A 23,394-nucleotide genomic window follows, 5' to 3' on the forward strand; every position below is an offset into this window, starting at 1 on the left:
AACAATTTAAAAACTCACCATAAGCAATTTGGTTCACAACGGTTCGAACGTCCATGAACAACCACAAGTGATGAACATATTGAGCAGTTTCTTTCTCTCTCACTGTGTCTCGCTCTCATTGTTGGCCTTTTGAATTCATTCCAAACAGCTGTTCGGCGTATGTTTTCCTTTCACCACACGTGCGTGTTTCACATAATCAGCCGACGACCGTGTCGTGCCGTTATGATCAAACTATAGAATAGTTTTCTTATCGAACTTAGATGCCAAAGAATAACAATGGCCAAAAAACTTCATGCGAATTCGGCTCTTCTTTTACTTTCTTCCACTTGGGTTTGTTATCTTAATCTTAAAGGTTTTTGTTTTTCGTAGTTCGTTACTATCTTTGCATAATTATATGGAAGATGCGTAAGAGTGTGTGAGTTTTTTCGTAAAGTAAAAATTTCCTTCTTTATACCACCAGAGCCGGTAGAATCGGTAAAAAGGATCAGCACTTGTTTATGTAAGATCTGAAGGGACGTTTTCATGCATAATGCAACATGGTACGATTGATTTTCTGTTAAAGCAAAACGAAAGGGTTTCAGCTAAATAAATCCTATTTATCCAATCGGAATTTTCGCTCAAAGTTGTATTGAAATACCCATTCTCGAGGATTTAAAATGTTTAAAATTTTCCTTCGTTCAACAATTCAAGCGATTCTTTATTTTCCCTTTATCAAAGAACACGTGGCGAGTAGGCATATTCAACAAAACAATTTACTATGGGTAAGTAATTGCCTTACATTTGTTAATGGCGGCAAGATTTTCAGTACAAATGCAGTCTACATGAAATTGCACACATTCATCTCCTTCGTCGTAGTATCTTAAATCATACGACCATTCTGAATAACTGTTTCCGATCACATCCCAAAAATTCCATGCATCGTTGAAACGTTCAAGTGGGAATTCTTTATCGTTTCATATTTCCTCGAGTGAACACAAAAAAATCCTTCAGCGCAAAATGAGAATCGCACCAAGGGGCTACAATCGTTCCGGCAACCCCGATGATGCTTGACTCCATTTTCCACCGCCCAGGTCAGTCACTTGGGGGAAACTTTTTCCTCTGATTGACTTGCCCCACACCTGACGGGGCGAAACGAACGATGCCGATAGGACTAGAGTCATGATAGTCTTATGCCCTTTAAGCAGAGTCGCTTCTTGCTACGTACTTCGATTCACCGTAGTACATCATCTAAATTGCATACCACACAGACGAAAACGCGCGCACGTGAGAAGCTTCATGAACTTTTTCTCAGCAGGTGGAGACCGAGCGTACTGAAACATACCGCTGCTGTGCCATCCCACTTCCATCGTCACACAGACGACTATGAAAAAGCAGTCCACTATGAACTGAATAGGCACACCCCTTTATATTGCTTCCGGACATTTCCCCAACATGTGGCATGTTAACCCGCATTAAACGTCATCATCGTGTATCCTGTTTCTACATCGTTTCGGTTGCCTACTTAGCTGCACCGTAAATCGCCTAGCCAATGAATCTGAGGCTGCTGCTCCCTAGTTCTAGCCGGCAGCATTTCGCTGCTATAGCCCTGCCGTCGATAATATCGTTACCGATGATGCATTATTTATTGCACATGTTTACTGACACCGTTTTCGAACAGAGTAAAGGATTCGATACAACAGATGCTGCTGCTACGTTCCCAACTGGATACCACTAGCGTTTTTCTCTCCCATTAGACGGTCCTGGGTTCTCCCGTTATGATACTCTGTTTCATCTTTCAATTTCAATTTTTTTTTCCTTTTCTCATCAAATAAAACCTCCAACTGACCCAACAGTGAGGAAAGGATCATGAAAATTCATGGCTAATTATGTGAAACGGCTCGAAGAAGGGATACAAATTTACTCTCAATGTTTGCCCAAGAAAATAACCTCGGGTGAAATGCTGCCTCACATATAACGGCTACGAATCATCTACTACTTATATTTGTAGAGAAAAAGAAACGGATTCAACCCTTGAATACTTGTTAAACGATCTCATAACATGTATATAAACGACACGTTGGGCGAACCACAAATGTTTCATCCGTTCACATCACAAATCCAAACAAAGAGAACGTTTCTTTTCAAGCGTCAACCCTACCACGACACCTTACATTTGTTCTTAACTTTCCTGCCAGATGACTTCCTTAAATCATAGTATTTATTTCGCGGCCACCTGTAAAAATTCATATCATATGATGCCGTTGAGGCAGTACGGAAATAGTCTGAAAAAAAAACAAAACTATTCCCATCACGAATTGCTCGTTATTTCAGTTAAGCAGATGGTACTTACCAAACAGATTCGCCGCGGCTCCCGATTGCCGAGGCTCACACTTGACGTCGAACTCGTTTTGGCGCCTCTGATCCGTGCGTCGTCATTGTGACGTGAATTCAACTGCGTTTGTGATCATTTTGAACTTAATTGTATACATGTAGTGCTGTCCATTACTTATTGAATGTAAAACAAACGTTTCAAGTTGAATTCAATTATTAAACATACAAAATACAACGTTGATTTACTATGTGAGATAAGAATGAGCTACGTTCTTTCGTTAATTACAGCATGTTATTGTATTACTTTGTTTTTATCTGTATCAATTCTTATTTACTAGGTATATTATGAATCCTTCATGCATAATTCACCATTCATCGCGTCTTCTATCGGCTAACTAAATGAAAACAATGCGTTTTTCTTGTGTATAAGCATACACCTGTCATAATCTTAATTGATACTCATCTTCGCTTTTCTCGTTGTATGGACACAAAAATCTATACTTCTATCTTTTGCCAATTATCTTTCCAACCGTCACCTGCTGTGTCGCATTATGTTAGCAAGATCTGATTAGTAGATGTATTTTTTTTTGTTTAGTTGTGCTTTAGCCTTCAACAATCTGTCAACTATCTCACTAGTCTTCTTCCATTTCCCAGTACATCTCACATGTTCTCTACACACACAGCTGCACAGCCTTGCACGAAATAGTGAGTAGGAAAATGCGATACCCTATTTCCTATGACTAACACTGCAATTCAATTTTTGCTTCCGGAATATCACACTATCTTGTCCTCTTTCCAGAAACTGGTTTCTAGGAGGAAACTGCCAAAAAGCAACAAAAGCGTAAAAAGCTTGATTTTGTGTTCATCTGTTTTTTCAAGGGCTAATGTATCAAACAAGGGACTGTACGAGACTTACACGATTAGTAAGTATTGTCACCTGCGAGTTGAATGAACTACTGCGGAAGAATATTCTATAAAATAAATAAACTCAACAAACAAAGTGTTAAAGCGTTTTCTTACATGGGAAAAGTTGTCCTACTAATGCGCACTATCCATTGGGTTGGACCGAAAAATTATACTACAGTACACAAGTAACCGTGTGTGGAAAATTCGTAATAATGAAGGAAGGAAAAAAGATATTTTAAACACATGACAATGACAGGACAATTAAATTGACGGTTTGTTCTGGAAATTTGCAAATACCCTTAATCTTTCACCACATTTCACTGCATTATTTTAAATCGAAAGTCCAAACACCGATACGATGCAGTACATCGTCTTGTTTTCCCAGCGCACTGTGCAAGAACCATCTGTTTCGTTATTCCAGTAGCAAGAACTCGCTGTATGCAACCCAGCACCATTCTTCTGCATTATCATGCACGTTACTAGATGTGTCGTATATGAAAAGAAAAAGAAAATAAGGTACAAAGTTAGCTTTTGAAATCTGAACGGTAGCATTTAATTGAACGCACTACAACGGTTGTTCGTTGCAAACATGCAAAAGTCACACCAACAACACGATTTTGATCTATCTAAAAAGACGAGGTCTGCCAACACTATACGAGAAGAAACCTGTGCTAACAGAATTAATGCGTTGCGTGCAGCACGCAACATTATGGTGTGTCGGTATTTCAATAAAATGTCTAATATATTGTCTCTTTTGCACTCCGCACTTAACTACTACCTACCGTTTAGTCTGCACGACCAATTCATCCTCAACAAAAATCGTATCCGTTCCAGTTCGCAACAAAAAAAATTATGCTTTAACGCACACATACCCACCAACACTAGCGCAACTGTTCAACAGCCTGAAAGGAGTTTCCTTTAATGATTTTCCAATACGAAAATCCGAAGCATCCATCCATACACAAAAGTATAAAATGTTTGCTTTTTTCCGATCCAAATGAAATATGTAGTTGCTTCTCCGAAACAGTTGTGTTGTAAGGTCATCCGATCGAAATAAATGATAGAACAATCGTTCGCACTATGCTAAAAAATGCAAACACAAGTGCCAATTGACGCACTTTCTGCATAAGAACAATAACATCCTTTCAAGGTACATGTTCATCTTGTCTTCATCGCAAGAAGCGCCCATGCTAGAACAAGTCAAACAATTCATTGTCTATTTCCGAAAACCCCTTGGCTCATGCATATATAAAACCAAAGGATATTCGATCAGTTCAGAATCATCGGCTATCATCAGCAACTCATTTCAACGGACATTTGACGAAATGAAGCAGCACTTCCTTACTACCATCCTGCTCGCCGTGTGCCTGCTAACCGGCCCAACGCTTGCCCAGATCGGGGTCGGAATAGGAGGCATCGGAGTCACAGTCCTCGGATCATCGTCAATCATTGGCGTTACCGTGGCCACAACGGTTGCTGCAGGTGCTACTACCACTACTGCATTGCCGGTGACTGTTGCTCCAACGACGACCACTACCGCAGCACCAACCACTACCGTTGCACCAGCCACCACGGTTGCCGGAACGGGCAATACCGTTGTCTTTAATATCAATGGAAGTAAGTACAGACAAAAACAAATTGCCTTAAAAACCGGAAACTAACAGTAACGATTTCCATCTGCTCTCAGGTATTGTAACTGTCGCTTCATCCGATCAAGCCACGATCGCCGCTATTATCGCAGCTCTATCTGCTACGACTACTACCGTGGCAGCAACTACCACTACTGCGGCCGCTACTACCACTACGGCTGCTGCAACCACAGTCGCCGCCACGACTGCTGCCGCCACGGCCGCCGCTACCACCACCACTGCAGCCGCTACTACTGCGGCCACCACGGCAGCAACTACGGCAGCCGCGACGACTACTACTGCCGCTGCATCCACAACGACAGCCAGCACCTCCATCTCGATAACGATTAACATCAATGGAACAACGACAGTCATTACCTCAACCGATCCCAACCTACTGTCGATTCTCACTCAAATTTTCAACAACCTATCCACGACAACGACCACCACCGCGGCGGCTACCACAGCTGCAGGCGCAACCACCACTGTCGCAGGTGCCACTACCACCACCGCTGCTCCCTTCGTCGGAGGAGGTTGTGGAGGATATGGACACCATGGACACGGCAGAATTGGAATCGGTTTTGGCGCACGTTTCGGTGGAGCCGGAGCCGGTCTTGTTCTCGGAGCCGGTCTTCGTGGACCCGGCATTATTCGTCCCATCGTCGGTGCAGTCGCCAACACGGCGGGAAATGTAATCGGTTCGGCCGTTAATGCTGCTGGCAATATTGCTGGATCAGGACTGAATCTCGCTTCCGGCATCATCGGTGGCGCGGCCAATCTAGCTACTGGCGTCCTTGGTGGACTAGGTAGCGCTCTCGGTGGTATCGGAGCTGGAATGCAAGCAGCCGGCAGAGTTGGATTACGCGCCGGTGTTGGCACCAACGCTCAGATTGGCGTAAACAACAGAATCGGTTCCCAAGTAGGATTCTCCGGAGGTTTGATGTCGCGAGGAGCGCTTAACGGTGGAGTTGGTATTGGTGCTCGATTCGGTGTTGGCTTCAACGGATAAATATTAACTCATCACTCCCCCGGCTCTTCGTCGCCCGCACACATAACGTAATAGAGATTTTTACGTTAAATGATAACTACTACTACAAATCAGCAATAAATGAAAGAATCCATGTCGAACCAAAATGTGTTTTTTTATACCCAATCCGACTTACCTATATATTTGTAAGGCTTCTGTAGTTTTGTTAACACGCTAAGGCAGTTCTCGACCACCGATCCGGTCCAGGTGTTGACTTTGTCATGCTGATATGCATTGCCTCCAATCGTCGTCTCGATTGCCTCCTTAATGATCTTGCTCACATCGTCCACAACGAACTGGTGCTGATGAAGAATTAACATTTTGGAATTAGTCTTCGTAGTACCATGCACGGGCTAGATCAATTCACCAACTGCGACCGAACGGTTCATCGGTGTAATGGGACAATCATCCGCGCTAAAAAGTTTCATCATGGGGGAAACTGTTATTATTTCCCGTGTCCCTACTTGTTCCTTGGGGTTTACTCTTTAGTTCTCTCCTGCAGGAAACAACACGGCCTATCAGCGTCTAACACGAATTACTTCGCGCCAAAGTTTGATCAATGCGCGTGGTTGTGAACATATACAATGCTCAGCATAAAATGCTACCGCTGCGTGTTCCGAACGAGGTCACAAACAAAATGTTAGTAATTTTCCACTTTTTTCTCGCACATGTTTGTTTGCACAAGATTGCCCATAGATAAATTACTATTCGTACGCTAGGATTCTATTTCCGCACATTTCCGCGGCAAATAAGCCATCACCGAGCCATACCGAAACGCCACTCGTTGCATGACCAGGTGCGATCAATCGCAAAGAATGGCATCATCGCACCCTGTATAGGGTGTCGTTGACGCATTCTTCGCGGAAACTTTCATCTTATCCCTAATACGACGCCATTTATAAGCCGTATGCTTAATGAAGACGTTTCAGTTGTTAATTTTGAACCAGATTATCACTCCCACGAACAACATAACGCTTCCCGAAGTAGGGCTTTGTAAACATTTTACATTTAATGACATAAAAATATATTTGCTTTTCCTCTTATGATGATTTCCTTAGTGCAAACTTATACTAAAACCTAGTAAACATTGAAAATATGCTATTCATACTTCCGATAAAGCAGGAAATGCCCCACAACCCAGAACCAAATCCAGGCCTAACTTGAACCACCTTGAAGCAGCGGAATGACGGAATTCTTCAACGTCAGCTGGCTATCGTGCTCAGTACGGGCTGCCCATGCAAATATTTCATCTTTCGGCACTGCAGTGACCGGAATTGCATTCGCAAATTGTACTCTACTTACCTCTTCCTTGCCGTCTTCCATAACGATTTAGTGGTGTGAAGGTATATAAATTTCACGCAATCACGCACTGTTTTGAACACGCCGAAGCCGCTAAAAGATGAAGTACATTAATTCCTAGAACTTTCCGTACAGCTTCTTTGCTTTTCTGCCTACGATTTTGACAGTCCTTTTGTTTCGCATTCCGTGCGCCCTTCGTTACCATGCGTTTATACTGTGTGTTTTCTTTTCTGCAGATTGTTGCTAGTATGAGACAATTCAATACTAACTTCTATATACGGTTTTTGGAGCACCAACGTACTAGTTAATTTTATCATATTTATCATGTATGATTTACAGAATATTATCAAAGACTCCTATCATTTTATCAAAGCTGATAACTTCCTCCTGGTATCTATAACGAACTTAATCTACGAAACAAAACCCGTTTTGTTTGCACAATAGAAATTGTCATTTTCGCGTTGACCAGGAAAAAAAATCATAAACAAATCATCTTTGGTAGAACACTAATTCCAAACGATTGTCGCGGTACAAGGCTGCAGTAATCAATTTGCAACGGTTGAAATATCCGGAAATTAAACGTTTTTATTAAACAATGGCTGGCTTTAATCCGGTGGACATGGTGGAAGAGGATGCGGCCGACTTGCAGTTTCCTAAAGGTACATTCTCCTTTTTTGTTATCGCCTACACAACACAACACACTGAACACGTTTGTTTACAGAATTCGAAAGCGCCGAAACTCTTCTGATCAGTGAAGTTCACATGCTTCTGGAGCATCGAAAGAATCAAAACGAATCCTCAGAGGAAGAACAAGAGTTTTCCGAAGTGTTTCACAAAACATACACCTACACGAACGAATTCCGTAAATTTCGCAACAAGGAAACCATTGCGAGCGTTAGAAGGTAAGAGGCCAAATATCACCGAACATAAGTGTAACCATTTATTTCATGCAGTTGTTTTTGTTCATTAGTTTGCTCATGCAGAAAAAACTTCACAAGTTTGAACTCGCAGCACTGGGAAACCTTTGCCCAGCTTCGCCGGAAGAAGCAAAAGCTCTTATTCCCTCGCTCGAGGGTCGCTTTGAGGATGACGAACTGCAACAGATATTGGACGACATCGGCACAAAACGCAGTTTGCAATACTAATCCTTGAGCATCCTACGTTTCTTAGTAGGGCACATTGTAACTAAATGCATCAGCCAATCCCGTAACTGTAAAGTGAATAGCGAAATGCAAAGATACATCAAATAACAATTTCCAGATTTCTCATTCTGTGGTTAAATACTTACGATGCAGCTTGTGCTTTCCGTACGCTTCCCGGCTAAGTAGTTTTGCCAGCTGCTGATGACACTTGCAGTACGTTTGTTCCAGTTCATCGACCTGTGAATTCGTAATGAAATCCCCCAACGTGCTGTTATCCGTTATATCCCCACGTGCGTCCATTTCGGTGTAAAGCACCGTGTTGTTCCATTCGTCGCGCAAAATGTGCACCAAGTTAAGCAACCGTATAACACCTTCCATAACGGGTTTGCTATCATCCTGCTGGAAGCAATGATCAAATATGGTCCCAATGTAGGACTGATGAACTGCTATCATTTCACTCAGATTATCGGCCAAATCGAGCTTCTCGTCGAGCTGTTCGCCAAACGATTGCAGTACGTGCGTCATCAAGTGAGAATGAATGGACTGCACCGAAAATATCATCCAAAATTTAAGCATAGCCAATCGCTTCAGTATCAGATCAAGCATCCCGAAGCTAGCGTACGGTGGGCGTTTTTTCTGAGATTCAGGAAAGCGCAACATTTCCAGCGTACCAAGGGCCCATTTCACTTTCAACAAGAACCGGAATACACTGTTGTAGCTAGCCATGGTTTCGTCATTGATCATGTTGCTTAAATCGTGACTGGGATTGTACAGCACGCATATTTCATCGATCGCCATCAGCACTACGGTCGTATCGAGCTTGTATCCAGCCGTACGATTTACCTCGACAGTGAAGAGCGATGTCATGTCGTTAAACCGTGACGCCAAAATATCGTTCAGCTGTATCGTGAGCAGGTAAGGATTGGCCCAACTTTCACCTGCTTCAATCCGCCGAAACAGATCGGTGTAGAAATAATCCATAAGATCGCTTGCCTCGAGCAACAGTACCTTACGAATGTTCTTCAGATGATCCATCACATGAAATTCGTCCTTATAGATGTACGTCACATAGTGGTTTGCTGCCTGGCGCTTCGTTTCCATTAGGTTTTTAATAGCATTAAACAACACGTGCTCAAGTGGAAGCTGGAGGGTAGAAATCGAGTTAAGAATCGTATAGAGCGTGTAAGCGTTCGAAAGCTTCCGAGTTGATTGCTCGATCACAGACGAAGGCTCCGCAGTTCCAGTCTGTCGACAACTCTCATCGACTAACTGGAGTGTGCTGTTGAACGCTACAAGTAAAAGATCATCATCACAAATTTCACGCATTTGTTTTCGAAGATTTTCCATAAGCGCATTTTCATTTTTCTGTAAGATAACAAAAAATATTAGCTAAATACTTGCAAAGCAACAGACTTGTTTATGCATACCTTTTCTTGATCGACGATTTGTGAACTAGTTCCGCAGCTTTTCTCTGTGGGATTTTCTGTGCGGAATCTTTCCAACTCTTTTACGATTGTTTCTAGAAAGCTGGCATAGATCAAATTTTCATCCGTTCCTTGTTCCTTTCGCATGTCGCTTATTCTGTCCAGACCATTCAGAATATTTAACGTGTAACCGGCCTCCAAGGAGTGATGTAGCAACAGTTTAATGATTGGATCATTTTCAATCACCTCCGAAATGGTGGAACTCACGTAAAATGATCGTATCTTGCATTTCGAGAACAACCTTGCCTGATACCCTGTCTGTAGACCGGTGGATGAATTTTCTGCGTATGTTTTCTCGACCAGAAATTCCTCTCGCCAATCGTCGAGTCTGCCTTCCGTCCACCAGGTGTCGATCATGTTCATGTAACACTTCAATGCAGCGAGAAGCAATGCAAAGGCAAGGTTTCCTTTTTCCAGGTTGGCGCTTAGCTTAACGCTTCGGAAAAGCCCAGACAGCAAATGCGCCACGGCAATGTGTGCGGGGAACTTGGTCCAATCCAGCACGGAAAATTTATGAATATCGTACAGTTTCTTCAGCACAAACAGCTCGGGTTCTAGATCGTGGAAGAGCTTTATGATTGTGTACGTTTTGCCTGGTTCCTGCTTAATAAGTTCCTTTTCGTGCTCTATCATTACCGCTTCTATGTTGTCCATGAAGCTTTTCACACCGGCCGCATAGCATTCGAAGGAGTGTGGAGCAGGAAGGCTTCGCGCCGTATGTTCCAAAATGCTGCTACAGAAGTTCCGCAAACGGTATGCAATGGTCATATATTCGGTGAAGTTCAACAGGAACGTTTGTATGCCGTGTTCGGTCGTGCTGGATAGTGACACATTTGTGTTGATCCATATTTGATCGTCATCGATGCGGAAGAGCTTACAATCGACAGGGTTGGTAAACATCCACAATATTTCCCTTAGCATGGAATACTCCGACACCGTCGAGACGGGGTCGCTTTTAAGAAATCCATGAGACACTTTTACGATGCGCTCAGTCCAGAAATCACAAAACGATGCCCCTCTGTGTTCGCTGTTTACTTCGACCTTGTACTGCGGATCGTCCCACCAGGCCTCTTGAACGTTGTTCTGCAGCCATTCCCCAGCAAACCCTTCATTAAAAGTTTCGTAGCTTTCTTCTTGTCTCGGAGGTTCAATCTTGTTAAACACGATCGGTTCGAGTAGATCAATGGCTCTACTGTCGAATTTGTTACCAACTTCGATGGATTCTATCTCCACTTCTTTTTGTTCGATACTGTTGTAGTTTCCCGATGCGACCTCTTCTAAATCACTCCAATCGCTCAGCTCCGATCCTTCTTTATCGTCGTACGGTTCAAGCGGAAGATTTTCTGCCAACAACTCCGCAATTAAATCTTCTCGCTCCTTATCCTGACAACTCACTTCCGTTGCTTCTGGTTCGAACAGCTGAATAATTTCACCAGTTCGTAATCGTTCCTTTAGTGCTCCAACCGGATTATAGGCTACGGTTAGAAGAAACAACAACACCGACCAGTGAATGTCATGAACATAGTGATCCAGACACGTTGGATCACTGATCAATTCTTCGTAGCATCGGCGCAGATGGCCAGCTTCAGTGGTAAAGTTTGAAATTTCCATGTTTTCTATAATCGCCTGCATCATTCTCCGTATTTCGTGGCTATTAACCGACAGGTACCGGTCATTTCTTATGGTACCCATGGTGAAATTATAACAGATGTTAAAGTTTTCTTCCGATTCCTGTAATCAAACATACAGCGGAAGGTAATTGACTGATTTTGCAACTAAATTTAGTGAAAATACTCACATCAAACCCGGTTAAAGATTTGATCAACTCCGGTACATATTGAAGCACCAGCGCTTGCACTTCTGCAAGCATGGTAGACATTTTTGTGATTTGTTACTCCAACTTCCACAGTTCAAATTGAATAGAACATTTTAGTCCCTTTCTTACGCGATATTATGAAAATGATCATAGGTACACGAACTGTTTTTCCCACTCGTTTTCACGGTTTTGTTGTGATTACATTCTTTCGCGTCTTTGCAACCAAAGCGTCCTTGACAGCGGCTGTCAAACTAAACAGTACGTTTTCAAAGCAGGAATTGCGCGTACTCAAAGTAAAATAGAACAGATATCAAAGAGATCAATTGTTGGTTTGCCTGCTCAAATATGGAGTTTCCGTTTACATACGCTTGTTCTTGCCAAAAAATCCAACATAAACTTACAGTCAACATTTTGCACGACACCAACTATCAACTGCGGATGAAGGATCGGTTGAACAAACTCGTCGATCAATCTTGGGATGAAACAGATCCGGAAACACTTGCGCAGCTGGTAAGTTAAGCCCTGTGACTGGCACTGAGAAGGTTCATTAATGCATTAATTGCTCTTTCAGACCATTGTACCCTACACCATCAGAAAGTTCGGCAATCTAAATGATCTGTGCGCCTCCAGTGAAGCTATTCCAATGATCCACAGCAGTGACAAGGACTTGGCGATCATGAAAAGTATTAGGACAGAAATACTGTCCGGAAGTACTTGCGCTTGTGAAGCACTTATGAGCCGATTGTCCACCGTACTTGACGCCGGAATGGGAGAAATTAATATAGTACCAGTACCGGAACAATCCTTGCTTGAGAAACTGGAACTGTTGAAGCCGTTTGTGCAAGCGTTTAAAGAGGATGTTTCGCTAACCAACTTCCTTATCAGATTATGGAAAATCGCGATTCGATTCTATTGTCCCAATCTCATAAAAGCCCTCGCACAGGTATACCCACAGTTCCTTAGCACTCTCGTAGATGAATTGATGAAAATTCATGGCATAGATTATGACTCGCTGCAGTCGTCGAACGAGTTTAAATTCCTATCACGTTGCCTTATGATAAGTGAATCCTTTTACGCCATACTCTCCTACATAGCAAAGCAGAACCGTTCTCGAGCCCAACCATTGATTAGCGCCTGTATTCGGGCTACCAAGGTTCAACTATCGAGCAAACAATATTTTGCACTGTTTCCGATGCGAATTAGACCCTACGCTATCATAATGAATGAAGTTATAAATCCGAACGATCCTGAACTTGAAATGCTTATCGGTCAGTTGAAAAAAGAGCAACCACATGATTACAGGATCCTCGTTATGATTTCTCCGTTTTTCTGCAGCCTGGACGATGCGTTACCAGAAGTGGATAGCGACCATACACATTGTCAAATTGTGAATTAAAAATTGTTATATTTGAAATCGAATCCCTTTGAAATTGTTTTGCCTTCGGTCGAATTCGAAAACAGCTGCGAACGGTATTTTCATGCGCATTTTCACTTTCTTCTAGCCTTCAAAGTTTGGTGCGAGCCGCTTTCGTCTTCGCATCGCCCTGTTTGTTCGCTTTTGACAGCAACTGCCAAGGAAAGAACTTCACAACATTAGACGGATCGGAGGTGCAATTTTGTGTGACTCGGAATTCTATTTCAAACAACTCTTTGCCAAAGATGAATCAGTAACTAAACAACTGTACTTAATACCTGTGTATCGTAACAAAACACCGTGCCTATTCTCCACCAAAAGTGGCCAATATCAGTGCATTTTGCTGTGTAGGTTCGCTTCTGGTTAGTGTTGGTTACATACCCTACGTAAATTGTTTCCATTATCCGGAAAGAAACTACTCAAAATCTACTCAAATAGGTAAGGGAATCGCCCATATACAAGCTACCAAGCACTTAGCAATCTGCAATGAACGGAAGATTAGCGATTAGTGGCATTGAATTTGCCGCAGGTAGGTTTCATCATTCTGCGTGCTTTTTATCGCTGACGTAGCTGATGTTCTGTACAGCAGAATAGAGGAAGAAGAGCAGCTGTTATTTACATTGCGCCAGCAATTTCTCATGCTTCCGAATAGTGGTGCAAATGCAAAGTGAGCGATAGGCAAAAGAAATCGTCTAAGCAGACTGCTGCCTGATAATCAGTGTTTGTTCCAGCTATCTTCTACAGTTGTGTTGCACCCCTATTTGCGCACCCACGCAGACCAGCCCGAACGGGTTTTGCTTTATCGGTCAATGTAAACAAAAAGTCCAGTTATGATTGCATCCTCCGTTTCATCTCGTATCTAGGTGCTCGCACGCTCCGTACGCAGCAGTGTTACTGATTTCACGCATGCAACGCGTCTTCCCACTTTTCTCTACAGGTAAGCACCACCACCACCACCACCATGGCCATGGGGATTGATTGAGCCGAGCGTGAAGGAAGAGTGTACCACGCGAAAGCAAGACAGCTCGCTTATCGGATACGGCGTTGCAGTGTCTTAAGATGCCCCAGTCGACGACCAATCAGCATAACGCTGGTGTGAATGTGAGCGGTGCGCACCAGCATCACTCGTATGAAACGGCTGCTGCGATGGCGAACGATTCGAGACAGACGATAGCCGCGGTGACGGCGAGCATCGGGCACGGGACTAGTGTAGCACCGCGATCTAGACCGAAACCAACTCAACACACTACAGGCACACCTTCGATTGGGCTCACGCTGGCAGCAATCCCATTGAATGCCTCACCGAAAAACGTCATTTCGCCCATTCCGGCAGCTATCGTAGAATGTGATAAGTTTGTGGCCAACTTTGACGATAAATTTCTCGCTGCTTCCATACCTCGACAAAGCCCGGCAGAGGGAGATTCGAACAGTTTTAAGTAAGAAACCATACTGCCAACCATACAAGACACGGTTAATGCATGTTCCTTTTTTCCTCGGCAGATTCGTGGTACCTTCTACGGCTGTATCGCCTGCTGCTGCCCTGCTGTCCCCATTCGAGCAAGATCCGATGTCGACCTCCACCACCACGGTTTCCATTCGGCCGAGGCCAACAGTGCTGTCGCACTCGCAGCAGCATATGCTAAGCAACTCAAACAGTGAAAAGTCGCTAGTCTCTCCTTTGTCCGGATCGTCCACGTGGAATCCATTCGGAGATCCTTCGCCATTCAGCCCCATCTCAACGCTCACCGAAGACCAACTATTTGGAGCCGAATTTGACAAACTTCGGCTCGAAGGTAGCCAAACCTCCATCGTGACCTCTCCGGAGGAAATGAAATCGGACCGTTGCGTTTCCTACTGGGGTTCCCAGCGCGGATCACTCTCGCAGGCCCTATCTACCGGTATGATTGCGACGAACGGAGGTTTATCTGGGAAGGATTTACTGACGCTCGAAGAAGATCCGTTCGGGTCCGCACCGTTTACCTTGCCGAAGCGTTTCAAGCAGAAAAGTAGCTCTTCGAAGTTGGCTTCCAAGATAAGTGACCGCTGGCGGTATGCGGTGGGAAGTGGACAAGGAGGAACGGGCAAAGAAAGTCTGATAGAAAACACACCAACGGAACCATGCAACAATGGCATCGATGTCGTTGGTATTGGTAACCCCCACAAGGACATGGGCTTAGACAAAACAGTACTCGGACCAAAGAATCTGAAGCTAGACGATCTCATCAGCAGCGGCGAAAAAGGATCACCTAGTTTCATTAAACTGCCGCTGGACGATCGCAACAAGTACGAAAAGCTCAATTCCAACGACATTACGTCGGACGACAGTGATTCAGAGTTTTATTCCGAATCCATCGGATCTTCGGTCGTAGGTGGTACAATCAGTGGAGCTGGTGGTCTCGCAGGGATAGGCCATATTCACAACAGCGGCAGTACCGGTGGTGGAAGTGCGAAAAAACACAGCTTCAAACAATTCGTAGAGAGTAACATTCCAGAAAAATTGCAAGCCGTGTACCATAAGGTGGACAAGAGCCAAATGAAAAACGTACAGCTGGTAAAGAAGTTACGCTGCAAAGTTGCTCATGCGAGCAAGGAATCATCAGTCACTGGCGTAACAGCAACCAAGGCCACTGACCGCCGCCTAGCGCGAAAGACTGGCAATCGGGAAGTACCGAATTCACCGGGAAACGGCAATGCTTCGGATGATGATTCGATCGGATCGGCATCGGATCTACGCGCCAATGATGATTTTGCGGAAGGAGATGAGACCAATGCAAAAGTTCCATCGCAAGAACCGACTCGCAGAAAACCGTTCGGACGTGGAGTGTTTGGCGGAGAGGGAAGTGTCGATGATTGCATTAGCGAGAGCATTAAAACGTGCGGTTCAAGTGCCTACCACGCGGAATGCGAAAGCGTGACCACCAACGAGGACAACACGAGCCGAATAGTGACACGGGTACGGGTAAAGAAGCGGGAACATTTGGATTCGAAGCACAGTGTCATCGATGAAGATGATTCCGCCGAGGAAGACATGATTCAGGGCGAAAAGCCGCTTCTGTTGGATGACGAGCTGGACTATGAATCGGCCGCCGAGAACAACACAAGTGGCGAAGAGATCCTAATGGACCCATTCACGCCGGAGGACGAAATAGTCGCTAAACGACAGCAAAACAGCCTGGAAGACGATGAAGCTGACGCAGAGTTGGATCCGTTTGCGATGGCTCCCTTTCGCAAGCCGTTCGTGCCAAAGCGGAACAATGGTATAAAGTTTCTACCCGAAGTCCATTCCATCCCGGAACACTGCCCTACCGGTGGAACGGTAGAGCTACTGTCGAACGATTTCATCACGTCTACACCGATCAAACCGACTGCAACAAGCTGCGAACCCGCGCATTCGGTGTGCTGTGACGATTTTTTCAATTTGAACGTAGATCCGATATCGTCACAGCGGGAAAAAGTTTCCCCTAATGCACGACGAGATCTATTCGGATTGGAACCGTTTCCAATCGCACCGATGGTTCCCGTAGTATCGACCCTTTCGCCAGGAGCGGTGACGGCGCTGCCAACAAAAATGGCTGTGGCATCTCCCACGCTACAACCAGCAGCGTTAGCCGGTGCCTTGGTTCAATCACCAAAAGCTCCTATGGCAAATGCACCTCAGGAATCATTAATCTCACGAGTTACCCTCGAGTCCGGAGGCGTAACATTGACCCACATTATCCCTCACATTAGCGCCACTGTACCGACCATACCGATACTCCCTGCCCCACCATCTAATGTGCCGTTGAGTTCATCGATGTCCACGACAGTTTCTAATCAAAACCAGCAGGCAGCTATGAACAGTCATCTCCATCAGCATTCAGCCGTTGCAGGACAGCAGCACATGACCGCACGGCGTAATTACGTAAACTTTAGCCAGATCCCTTCGCATAGCGTTACCTCTATTTCGCCGGACAACAACTACGTAAATTTCTGCCCAGATGATGAGGACGATGACGACGTGCGCAATCTGAAGTCGGACGATTACGACGACAACAGCAGCGATACGGTTGTGAAAGTTTCCTCCAAAGGATTTCTGACCAAAAAGCAAAAGGTAAGGTATAATCATTTGCAGGAGAAGAGCAGCACCAGCGCCAGTCACGGGCGCAATGAAGAACCTACGAGCACCCTCGGCCAAAAGATGAAAGCCAACGTTAGTGGCTATCGCAAAGCAGTTCTGGAAAGTGGCGTCGCAAGCATCGGAAAGGGCAGAAAAGACGACCAAATAGCCAAACAACCAAAAGGAAGCACCAAAACAAGCTCTAAAGCAATGGGATTCAGCAACATGAGCTTCGAGGACTTCCCTTCCGACGAGCTGGCGGATGAAGCGGTAGGAGCAGCCGATGGTACTCGGTTGACGAGTGGGGTTGGTTCCGGTAAACTGCTAAAGATGGCCCCGTTCGAGGTGATCCGTAATGAAAAGATGTTGCTAGAAGCGGAGAAGAAGTTCGGGTCACTGAAACGCCGTAGCAATCCGTTCTCCTGATTGTACGCCGAAGGGTACAAAAAACGAAAGTGAATACTAGCCGTTTGCTACGGTCAACAGGTCAGCGATTTTAAGTTATTGTTTCTTTATGTTTTACACCACTGTACCACTGTTTGATTCGGCCAAAGGGCACGAGTTTTGGACACCCGGTCCGTGTCCGTTCGGGCATTGATCGACACAATTCGCAGAGAAGTAAAAAAGCATGTGTACGATTCTTTAGAAGAACGCAGAACATGCACTGAACCAAGAGACTGGAATGCTTCGTAATGATGAGTGAAAATTAGTACTTTCAAGTTAGCGATTACACCACTGACCACACCGGTAGGGACATTTGGCCACGAACCGCACACACACACACATACACACATAGGCAGCGCTTGGAAGCAAAAGAAGCCAGATATACAGCCAACCTCATCGCTCCACTAGGCAGGCAAACAAGGCAAAGATTTTATTTAGCGATATTACCAAAATGTAGCATTATGGTACTTGTACAGGTATTGTGTGCGTTAGTGCAAGTGTGTCTCGTTGCGAACACGTTTCACCGCATTATTTTTGTATTATTTTGTTTTACTATGTACGTTATTTATTACACTTTCAAGTACAACTGAGTCAGTGGGTTGTAGCGTGTGTAGGTCTTACAGTAGAATCGTATTGCAATATAGCCCCCGCTAAAGGTGGCAGCTATGTATAGCCTATGTTTCAGTATTATCAGACAGCAAGGTAATACGCAAAGTGCATTTCTTTACATCGTTTCATCGAGATCGATAAGAAAGTAGAGCTCTGTGTTGCGCTAGAACTTTTATTCCATAACGATCGAGGATCGCAGGGTAAATGTTTTGTTTTTTTTTGTCTAGTGTGTAAAAAAAGAAGAACGTCTAGCAACTTATCCTTGCCTCAAACAATGCTAATCCACCTCCCCAACCTTGTTTATACAGACTGCAAATAGAAAAAAAACAATATTCGATGAATGCAATCCCCGTACGATCCGTATATATACATATAGTATATAATATATATTTATATAAATTACTTTGCATTGTGTTTTCATTGTGTGTCTCAAGACCTTTCGGCGAGAACTTTATTTGTGGCGCGTAAAGTACATTTTATACAATTTCATTTAATCTTAGTACATATACTTATCAGCTGTCGTCTACAACAATAAGCTTTGTCGCAGCTTCCGTACGGTCATATACACTGTTTGGTACAGTTGCTCATCCTGGTCGCATTCGACCTCGTGCGTCTGCAGGTTGATCACGATCCGCTTGCCCCGTACGGTCACTGTCAACCGGTCCGAATCGATAAATTTCTCCATCGACTGCTCCCCGAACAGTTCTTGCAATGTTTCGATCAGACAATCTTGATAATGTTTCTCATCCACCTTAGACATCCGCGTTCCAATGACGCTGCTCCCCGCGATGTCGCACTGCAGCAGACATGCCATCACCATGTCCGCGTACATGTCATTGACCGGTGTTGCTTGCCATTCGAGCGTAACGATTTTGCCGTCTGCCGTAAGATCGATGCAATCGCATACCCGTAACCGGGCCGTTGCTGTGCTTCCCTCGGCGACCGCGTGTTCAACTACGGATCCAGGTCCACCGGCACGTTCCAGCAGCAGCTTCAGCACTACCGGCGACCCAGGCCAATGAATGCTCTGCTTCTGTGTGACGATCGACATGCTCATGTCGGTGTACTTGGAGAGATCGGTTGGAGCCAACAGGTGGTACTTGAACTCGCGCTTCACCAATACTCCGCTCAATCGCTGGCAGTCGGCCGGTTCACCCACGGCCAACGTGCCCATTACTTTGGCCGTTTTCTCACCCCGGAAGTAAAGCTCCACCGGTTGTGTGTTGCGCGGGTTATGGAACGTGATTTGTACTTTCGGGTTGGCCTCATACTCTCGCATCAGCGCAGATTTCAAACGGCCCATCTCATTCTGTTCACCGTGCACGAGAACTACGTGGGTGGGTTGTAAGAGGCGAATAAATTCGCTCGTCTGCTGATAGTCCGTGTGTGCGGAAAAGGAAATGTAATCAACGGACATGTTGAGGGGCAACTTCTGTCCGTTCATGCTAGTGATTTCTTCCGGCTCAAAGAGAATCGTTTTGGCAAGTGTACCCTCAACACAGTAACCCGCTATGATGACACCATTTTTCGGGTCCGTACACCACGATTCGAACAGCTCCCGTGACAATCCGCTTTGCATCATACCGGGCGAAGCCATAACGACGCACGGGCCAACATCATCAAAGTGATCGATCCCCTTCAGATTCGATATGAACCGAAACACGAAGGGATTGTTGATGGCAATCTGGCGCCGAATTTTATCGTTCATGGCATTGATATACGTTTGGTACACGGCCATACATTTCTTCGCCAGCGACGAAGCATAGTAAATTGGAATCTCCTGAAGGTCGGGGTTTTGGCTCCAATATTCATCCAATATTAGCAGCAGCTCTTGCGCTCTGCCAAGCGCAAACACCGGAATCAGACACCGGCCGCCTTGTGTGACGATTTTCTGCACCAGCGAAGTAAACCTATTTTCGCGATCCTCTCGCTTCTCGTGAATGTGCGTCCCGTACGTCGACTCGGTGATGAGAACATCCGGTCGCATAGCGGGAATTTCTGCCGCCATTAGATGCCGATCTTCCTGGCGAGAAAAGTCCCCCGTGTACAGTACTCGGATGCCTGCTATTTCGATCATGAACATAGCAGCGCCAAGCACATGGCCTGCATTGTAAGCCCAGAAGCGTACACCCAGAATGTCACGTTCCTCGTGAAAATTGATCGTTTCAATTTTCTCCATGCTGGCTTCCAGGTCGGCTTCGGTATAGAGCATTTGGTCGGTGGAAATGTTGCTCACCTTGATGTAATCGGACAGCATCCATCGGTAGATGGCTTTAGTGGCGTGCGTCATAAAGCATCTTCCCTTGAACGAGGTCTTCTGCAGAAACCACGGTAATGCGCCGCAATGATCCAGATGGAAGTGAGAGATGAACAGCAAATCTATCTGATCCGCATCGATCAGATCAACGAAAGGCAGCGCATCCATCCCGGACAGCCCCGGATGGATACCGCAGTCCAGCATGATCTTTTTACCCTTGAACTCCAGCATGATGCAGGATCGGCCCACTTCCTGTCCCGCGCCAAGCGGTCGGATGACCATCAAATCGCTTTCCTCCTTCAACAACCGTGCTCCGTTCGAAGCGCGTTTCTGTGCCATTTTTGTATTGCTCCCGTTTTAAACACCGTACGGTTTCGTTTGAACACTTTTCACTGCTTAAATCTTGTCTCCGCACTCCAGTACAAGCTGCAAAGCTTTGGTAAACAATTGGTAAGCCGTAAAGTTTGTTGTACCACCACCGGGTTGGAAAACGTCAAACAAACTCGTAGGAGCAGCTGTCAAATGCGGCGTTTCATAAAATATGGGCATGTGCTGCGGAATCACGCGTGTTTATATTTTCGTCTGAATTGTTCGTACAATTTAAACGTAGAACAGTGTAAAGGATTTGAAAATGCCTCTACCAAGTGGGAAATGGGTCGATTTGTCCACACCGTTAAGTGCGCCGGTGCTCGAAGTGATTGAAGGACTTGGCTTTGCCAAGATGACACCAGTTCAGGTACCTATTGCCATGGAAGACGTGGTAATATCTGCAACATCGGCAACACGTATATAACACATTTGTTTTGTTTTGTAGGCTGCTACCATTCCACTGCTTTTGGGTTACAAAGACGTGGCTGCAGAAGCGGTTACAGGCTCCGGCAAAACACTAGCATTTGTCGTGCCCTTGCTAGAGCTGTTGCTCAAAAGGAAGCGCAATGAGGAATGGAAAAAGCACGAAATCGGAGCAGTTATCGTTTCGCCCACCCGTGAATTGGCCACCCAAATACACGACGTACTGGCAGAGTTCCTAAGCCACAAAAAACTGTGCTGCTTTCGACAGAAGATGCTCATCGGAGGAAATGCCGTTGAAGAAGATGTACTAGCGATCCTGAATGAAGGTGCCAACATACTCGTAGCCACCCCTGGCCGGCTACAGGATCTGTTTGAGCGTAAAGGAGACCTGAATCTGGCCGCAAAGGTGAAGAATCTAGAATTGCTAGTGCTGGACGAAGCGGACCGTTTGCTAGACATGGGATTTGAGGCGAAGATCAACACCATTCTAGCCTATCTTCCACGGCAGCGTCGAACCGGGCTATTTTCCGCCACACAAACCAAGGAGGTAAAGGATTTAATGCGCGCTGGTTTGCGCAATCCCGTGTTGGTCAGTGTACGCGAGAAGGCTACGACAAGCACACCGAAATTATTGCAAAATTATTACATCTTCGTTGAGCCAGAGCAAAAACTGGTTGCGTTACTAGAATTTATACGCACCCAAAGCATTAAGAAAGCGATGATATTTTTTCCCACTTGTGCTTGCGTCGTGTACTGGTCGATCGCTCTGAAGGAACTCGTTTCATCGATGCAAGTAATGGCCTTGCACGGAAAAATGAAATCAGAACGATTCCGCATAATGAAATCCTTTCGCGAAGCTGGCAGCGCGTTGTTACTCTGTACCGATGTGGTTGCCCGTGGCGTCGACATCCCCGAAGTGGACTGGGTACTCCAGTGGGAACCGCCATCAAACGCAGCTGCATTCGTTCATCGTGTGGGCCGTACAGCACGCCAGGGATCGGAAGGAAATGCGCTCATTATGCTGCTACCCACAGAAGATGCGTATGTAGATTTTTTAACGCGCAATCAAAAAGTTTCGCTCAAGCAATTAGAATTGGACCTGTCCGGAGCAAAACTGGCGAAAACGTTAGAAACGTTGCATCAGCTCCAGCGGAACGATCGTGCTACGTTCGACAAAGCGAACCGAGCGTTTGTGTCACACGTGCAGGCTTACAGCAAACACGAATGTAACTTAATTTTACGCTTGAAAGATCTTGATCTGGGTAGGATAGCGACCAGCTATGGACTGCTGCAGCTACCCCGCATGCCCGAGATGAAGCCCCAGTTCAAGGATTCGTTCCGTGGACCGGAGCAGACGGTGGACGTATTCGCGCTCGTTTACAAGGATAAGCAAAAGCAAGCGTCCTTTGAGAGCAAGCTGAAAACGTACGCCGAGACTGGGGAATGGAAGGGCAAAAAGAAACTTATTCGCAAGAAATCCATTCCCTGGGAGCTGGCCAACAAGGAACGCGAGGAACGCAAGGAAATACGCAAGAAACGAATGGAAAAGAAACAGATACGAAAGGCCGCCATTGAAGCGGGTGTTGCAGTTCCGGCCAAAAAGAAACGAGCAAAATTTACGCAGGAAGAACTAGACGAACTGGCCAACGACATCCGGCTGCTGAAGAAGGTGAAAAAGAAAAAAATCACCGAAGAGGAATACGACGACGAGATGGGCATAAAGGAAGCGGATGATTGAATAAACTCAGAATAAGCTAAACACGTTCAGTTTTGTAATGCTAAATAAAGTTTCTATTCAATGGAATCAACAGTTCGATTACATTGTATGTCTTAAAACGATTTGGGAATTAACCCTGCGAAGTTAAGAAGAGGCAGGTTGTAAGTCTAACACACGTCCCTCAAGCACGTGTAACCGGTTGTTTGTGGCATTGGTAAAGCCTTCGCGCGTACTGAACACGATAAACCCATAACCACGACTGATTCCGGTCGTCTTGTCATAGATTACATTCGTCGAATGGACATGACCATACTTGGAGAAGTACGATTTAAGCTCCTTCGTGCTGACCGTCCACGGTAGGTTGCCCACGAACAATTTTTGCACGCCCCGGGCGATGGTGCTTGCAGCGGCTGTGGTGGAGGACATAGCAATAAAAGCTTTTCGATGTGTGTA

The 23,394-nt window shown here is 45.3% G+C and overlaps 8 protein-coding genes across 9 annotated transcripts; 4 read left to right on the forward strand and 4 right to left on the reverse strand.

Moving 5' to 3' along the window:
• Window positions 1–2,614: 2,614 nt before the first annotated feature.
• Window positions 2,615–7,367, reverse strand: LOC125761545 (dynein light chain Tctex-type). The gene is made up of 3 exons (XM_049422761.1): window positions 7,174–7,367; window positions 6,008–6,173; window positions 2,615–3,695 (listed from the first exon to the last, which is right to left on the reverse strand). The coding sequence occupies exons 1-3, from the start codon at window positions 7,192–7,194 to the stop codon at window positions 3,547–3,549; spliced, it is 336 nt and encodes a 111-aa protein (XP_049278718.1). The 5' UTR covers window positions 7,195–7,367; the 3' UTR covers window positions 2,615–3,546.
• LOC125761536 (trophinin-like) lies at window positions 4,486–5,997 on the forward strand. Its single transcript, XM_049422748.1, has 2 exons — window positions 4,486–4,833; window positions 4,904–5,997. Exons 1-2 carry the CDS (start codon window positions 4,542–4,544, stop codon window positions 5,851–5,853), a joined length of 1,242 nt encoding a protein of 413 aa, XP_049278705.1. The 5' UTR covers window positions 4,486–4,541; the 3' UTR covers window positions 5,854–5,997.
• Window positions 7,368–7,635: 268 nt separating the features above from the next.
• On the forward strand, window positions 7,636–8,423 carry LOC125761544 (DNA-directed RNA polymerase II subunit Rpb4). The gene is made up of 3 exons (XM_049422760.1): window positions 7,636–7,829; window positions 7,892–8,072; window positions 8,141–8,423. The coding sequence occupies exons 1-3, from the start codon at window positions 7,766–7,768 to the stop codon at window positions 8,313–8,315; spliced, it is 420 nt and encodes a 139-aa protein (XP_049278717.1). The 5' UTR covers window positions 7,636–7,765; the 3' UTR covers window positions 8,316–8,423.
• On the reverse strand, window positions 8,088–11,851 carry LOC125761520 (gamma-tubulin complex component 5). The gene is made up of 4 exons (XM_049422724.1): window positions 11,595–11,851; window positions 9,740–11,527; window positions 8,459–9,677; window positions 8,088–8,380 (listed from the first exon to the last, which is right to left on the reverse strand). The coding sequence occupies exons 1-4, from the start codon at window positions 11,673–11,675 to the stop codon at window positions 8,337–8,339; spliced, it is 3,132 nt and encodes a 1,043-aa protein (XP_049278681.1). The 5' UTR covers window positions 11,676–11,851; the 3' UTR covers window positions 8,088–8,336.
• Window positions 11,852–13,146: 1,295 nt separating this feature from the next.
• LOC125761519 (uncharacterized) lies at window positions 13,147–18,577 on the forward strand. Of its 2 annotated transcripts, none has more exons than XM_049422723.1 (3): window positions 13,147–13,464; window positions 13,964–14,462; window positions 14,527–18,577. In XM_049422723.1, the coding sequence occupies exons 2-3, from the start codon at window positions 14,086–14,088 to the stop codon at window positions 17,546–17,548; spliced, it is 3,399 nt and encodes a 1,132-aa protein (XP_049278680.1). In that variant the 5' UTR covers window positions 13,147–13,464; window positions 13,964–14,085; the 3' UTR covers window positions 17,549–18,577. The 2 variants fall into 2 exon arrangements, with proteins under 2 accessions (XP_049278680.1, XP_049278679.1); XM_049422722.1 differs by lacking the exon at window positions 13,147–13,464 and adding an exon at window positions 13,870–13,889.
• On the reverse strand, window positions 18,571–20,929 carry LOC125761524 (cleavage and polyadenylation specificity factor 73). Its single transcript, XM_049422734.1, has one exon. The coding sequence runs from the start codon at window positions 20,769–20,771 to the stop codon at window positions 18,699–18,701; it is 2,073 nt and encodes a 690-aa protein (XP_049278691.1). The 5' UTR covers window positions 20,772–20,929; the 3' UTR covers window positions 18,571–18,698.
• A 19-nt stretch (window positions 20,930–20,948) lies between these two features.
• LOC125761526 (probable ATP-dependent RNA helicase DDX55 homolog) lies at window positions 20,949–23,032 on the forward strand. The gene is made up of 2 exons (XM_049422736.1): window positions 20,949–21,168; window positions 21,247–23,032. The coding sequence occupies exons 1-2, from the start codon at window positions 21,064–21,066 to the stop codon at window positions 22,960–22,962; spliced, it is 1,821 nt and encodes a 606-aa protein (XP_049278693.1). The 5' UTR covers window positions 20,949–21,063; the 3' UTR covers window positions 22,963–23,032.
• LOC125761546 (SRA stem-loop-interacting RNA-binding protein, mitochondrial-like) lies at window positions 22,993–23,367 on the reverse strand. Its single transcript, XM_049422762.1, has one exon. The coding sequence runs from the start codon at window positions 23,365–23,367 to the stop codon at window positions 23,086–23,088; it is 282 nt and encodes a 93-aa protein (XP_049278719.1). The 3' UTR covers window positions 22,993–23,085.
• Window positions 23,368–23,394: the final 27 nt, after the last annotated feature.

This window comes from Anopheles funestus, chromosome 2RL (assembly GCF_943734845.2).
Source record: "Anopheles funestus chromosome 2RL, idAnoFuneDA-416_04, whole genome shotgun sequence".
Taxonomy (NCBI): Eukaryota; Metazoa; Arthropoda; class Insecta; order Diptera; family Culicidae; genus Anopheles; species Anopheles funestus.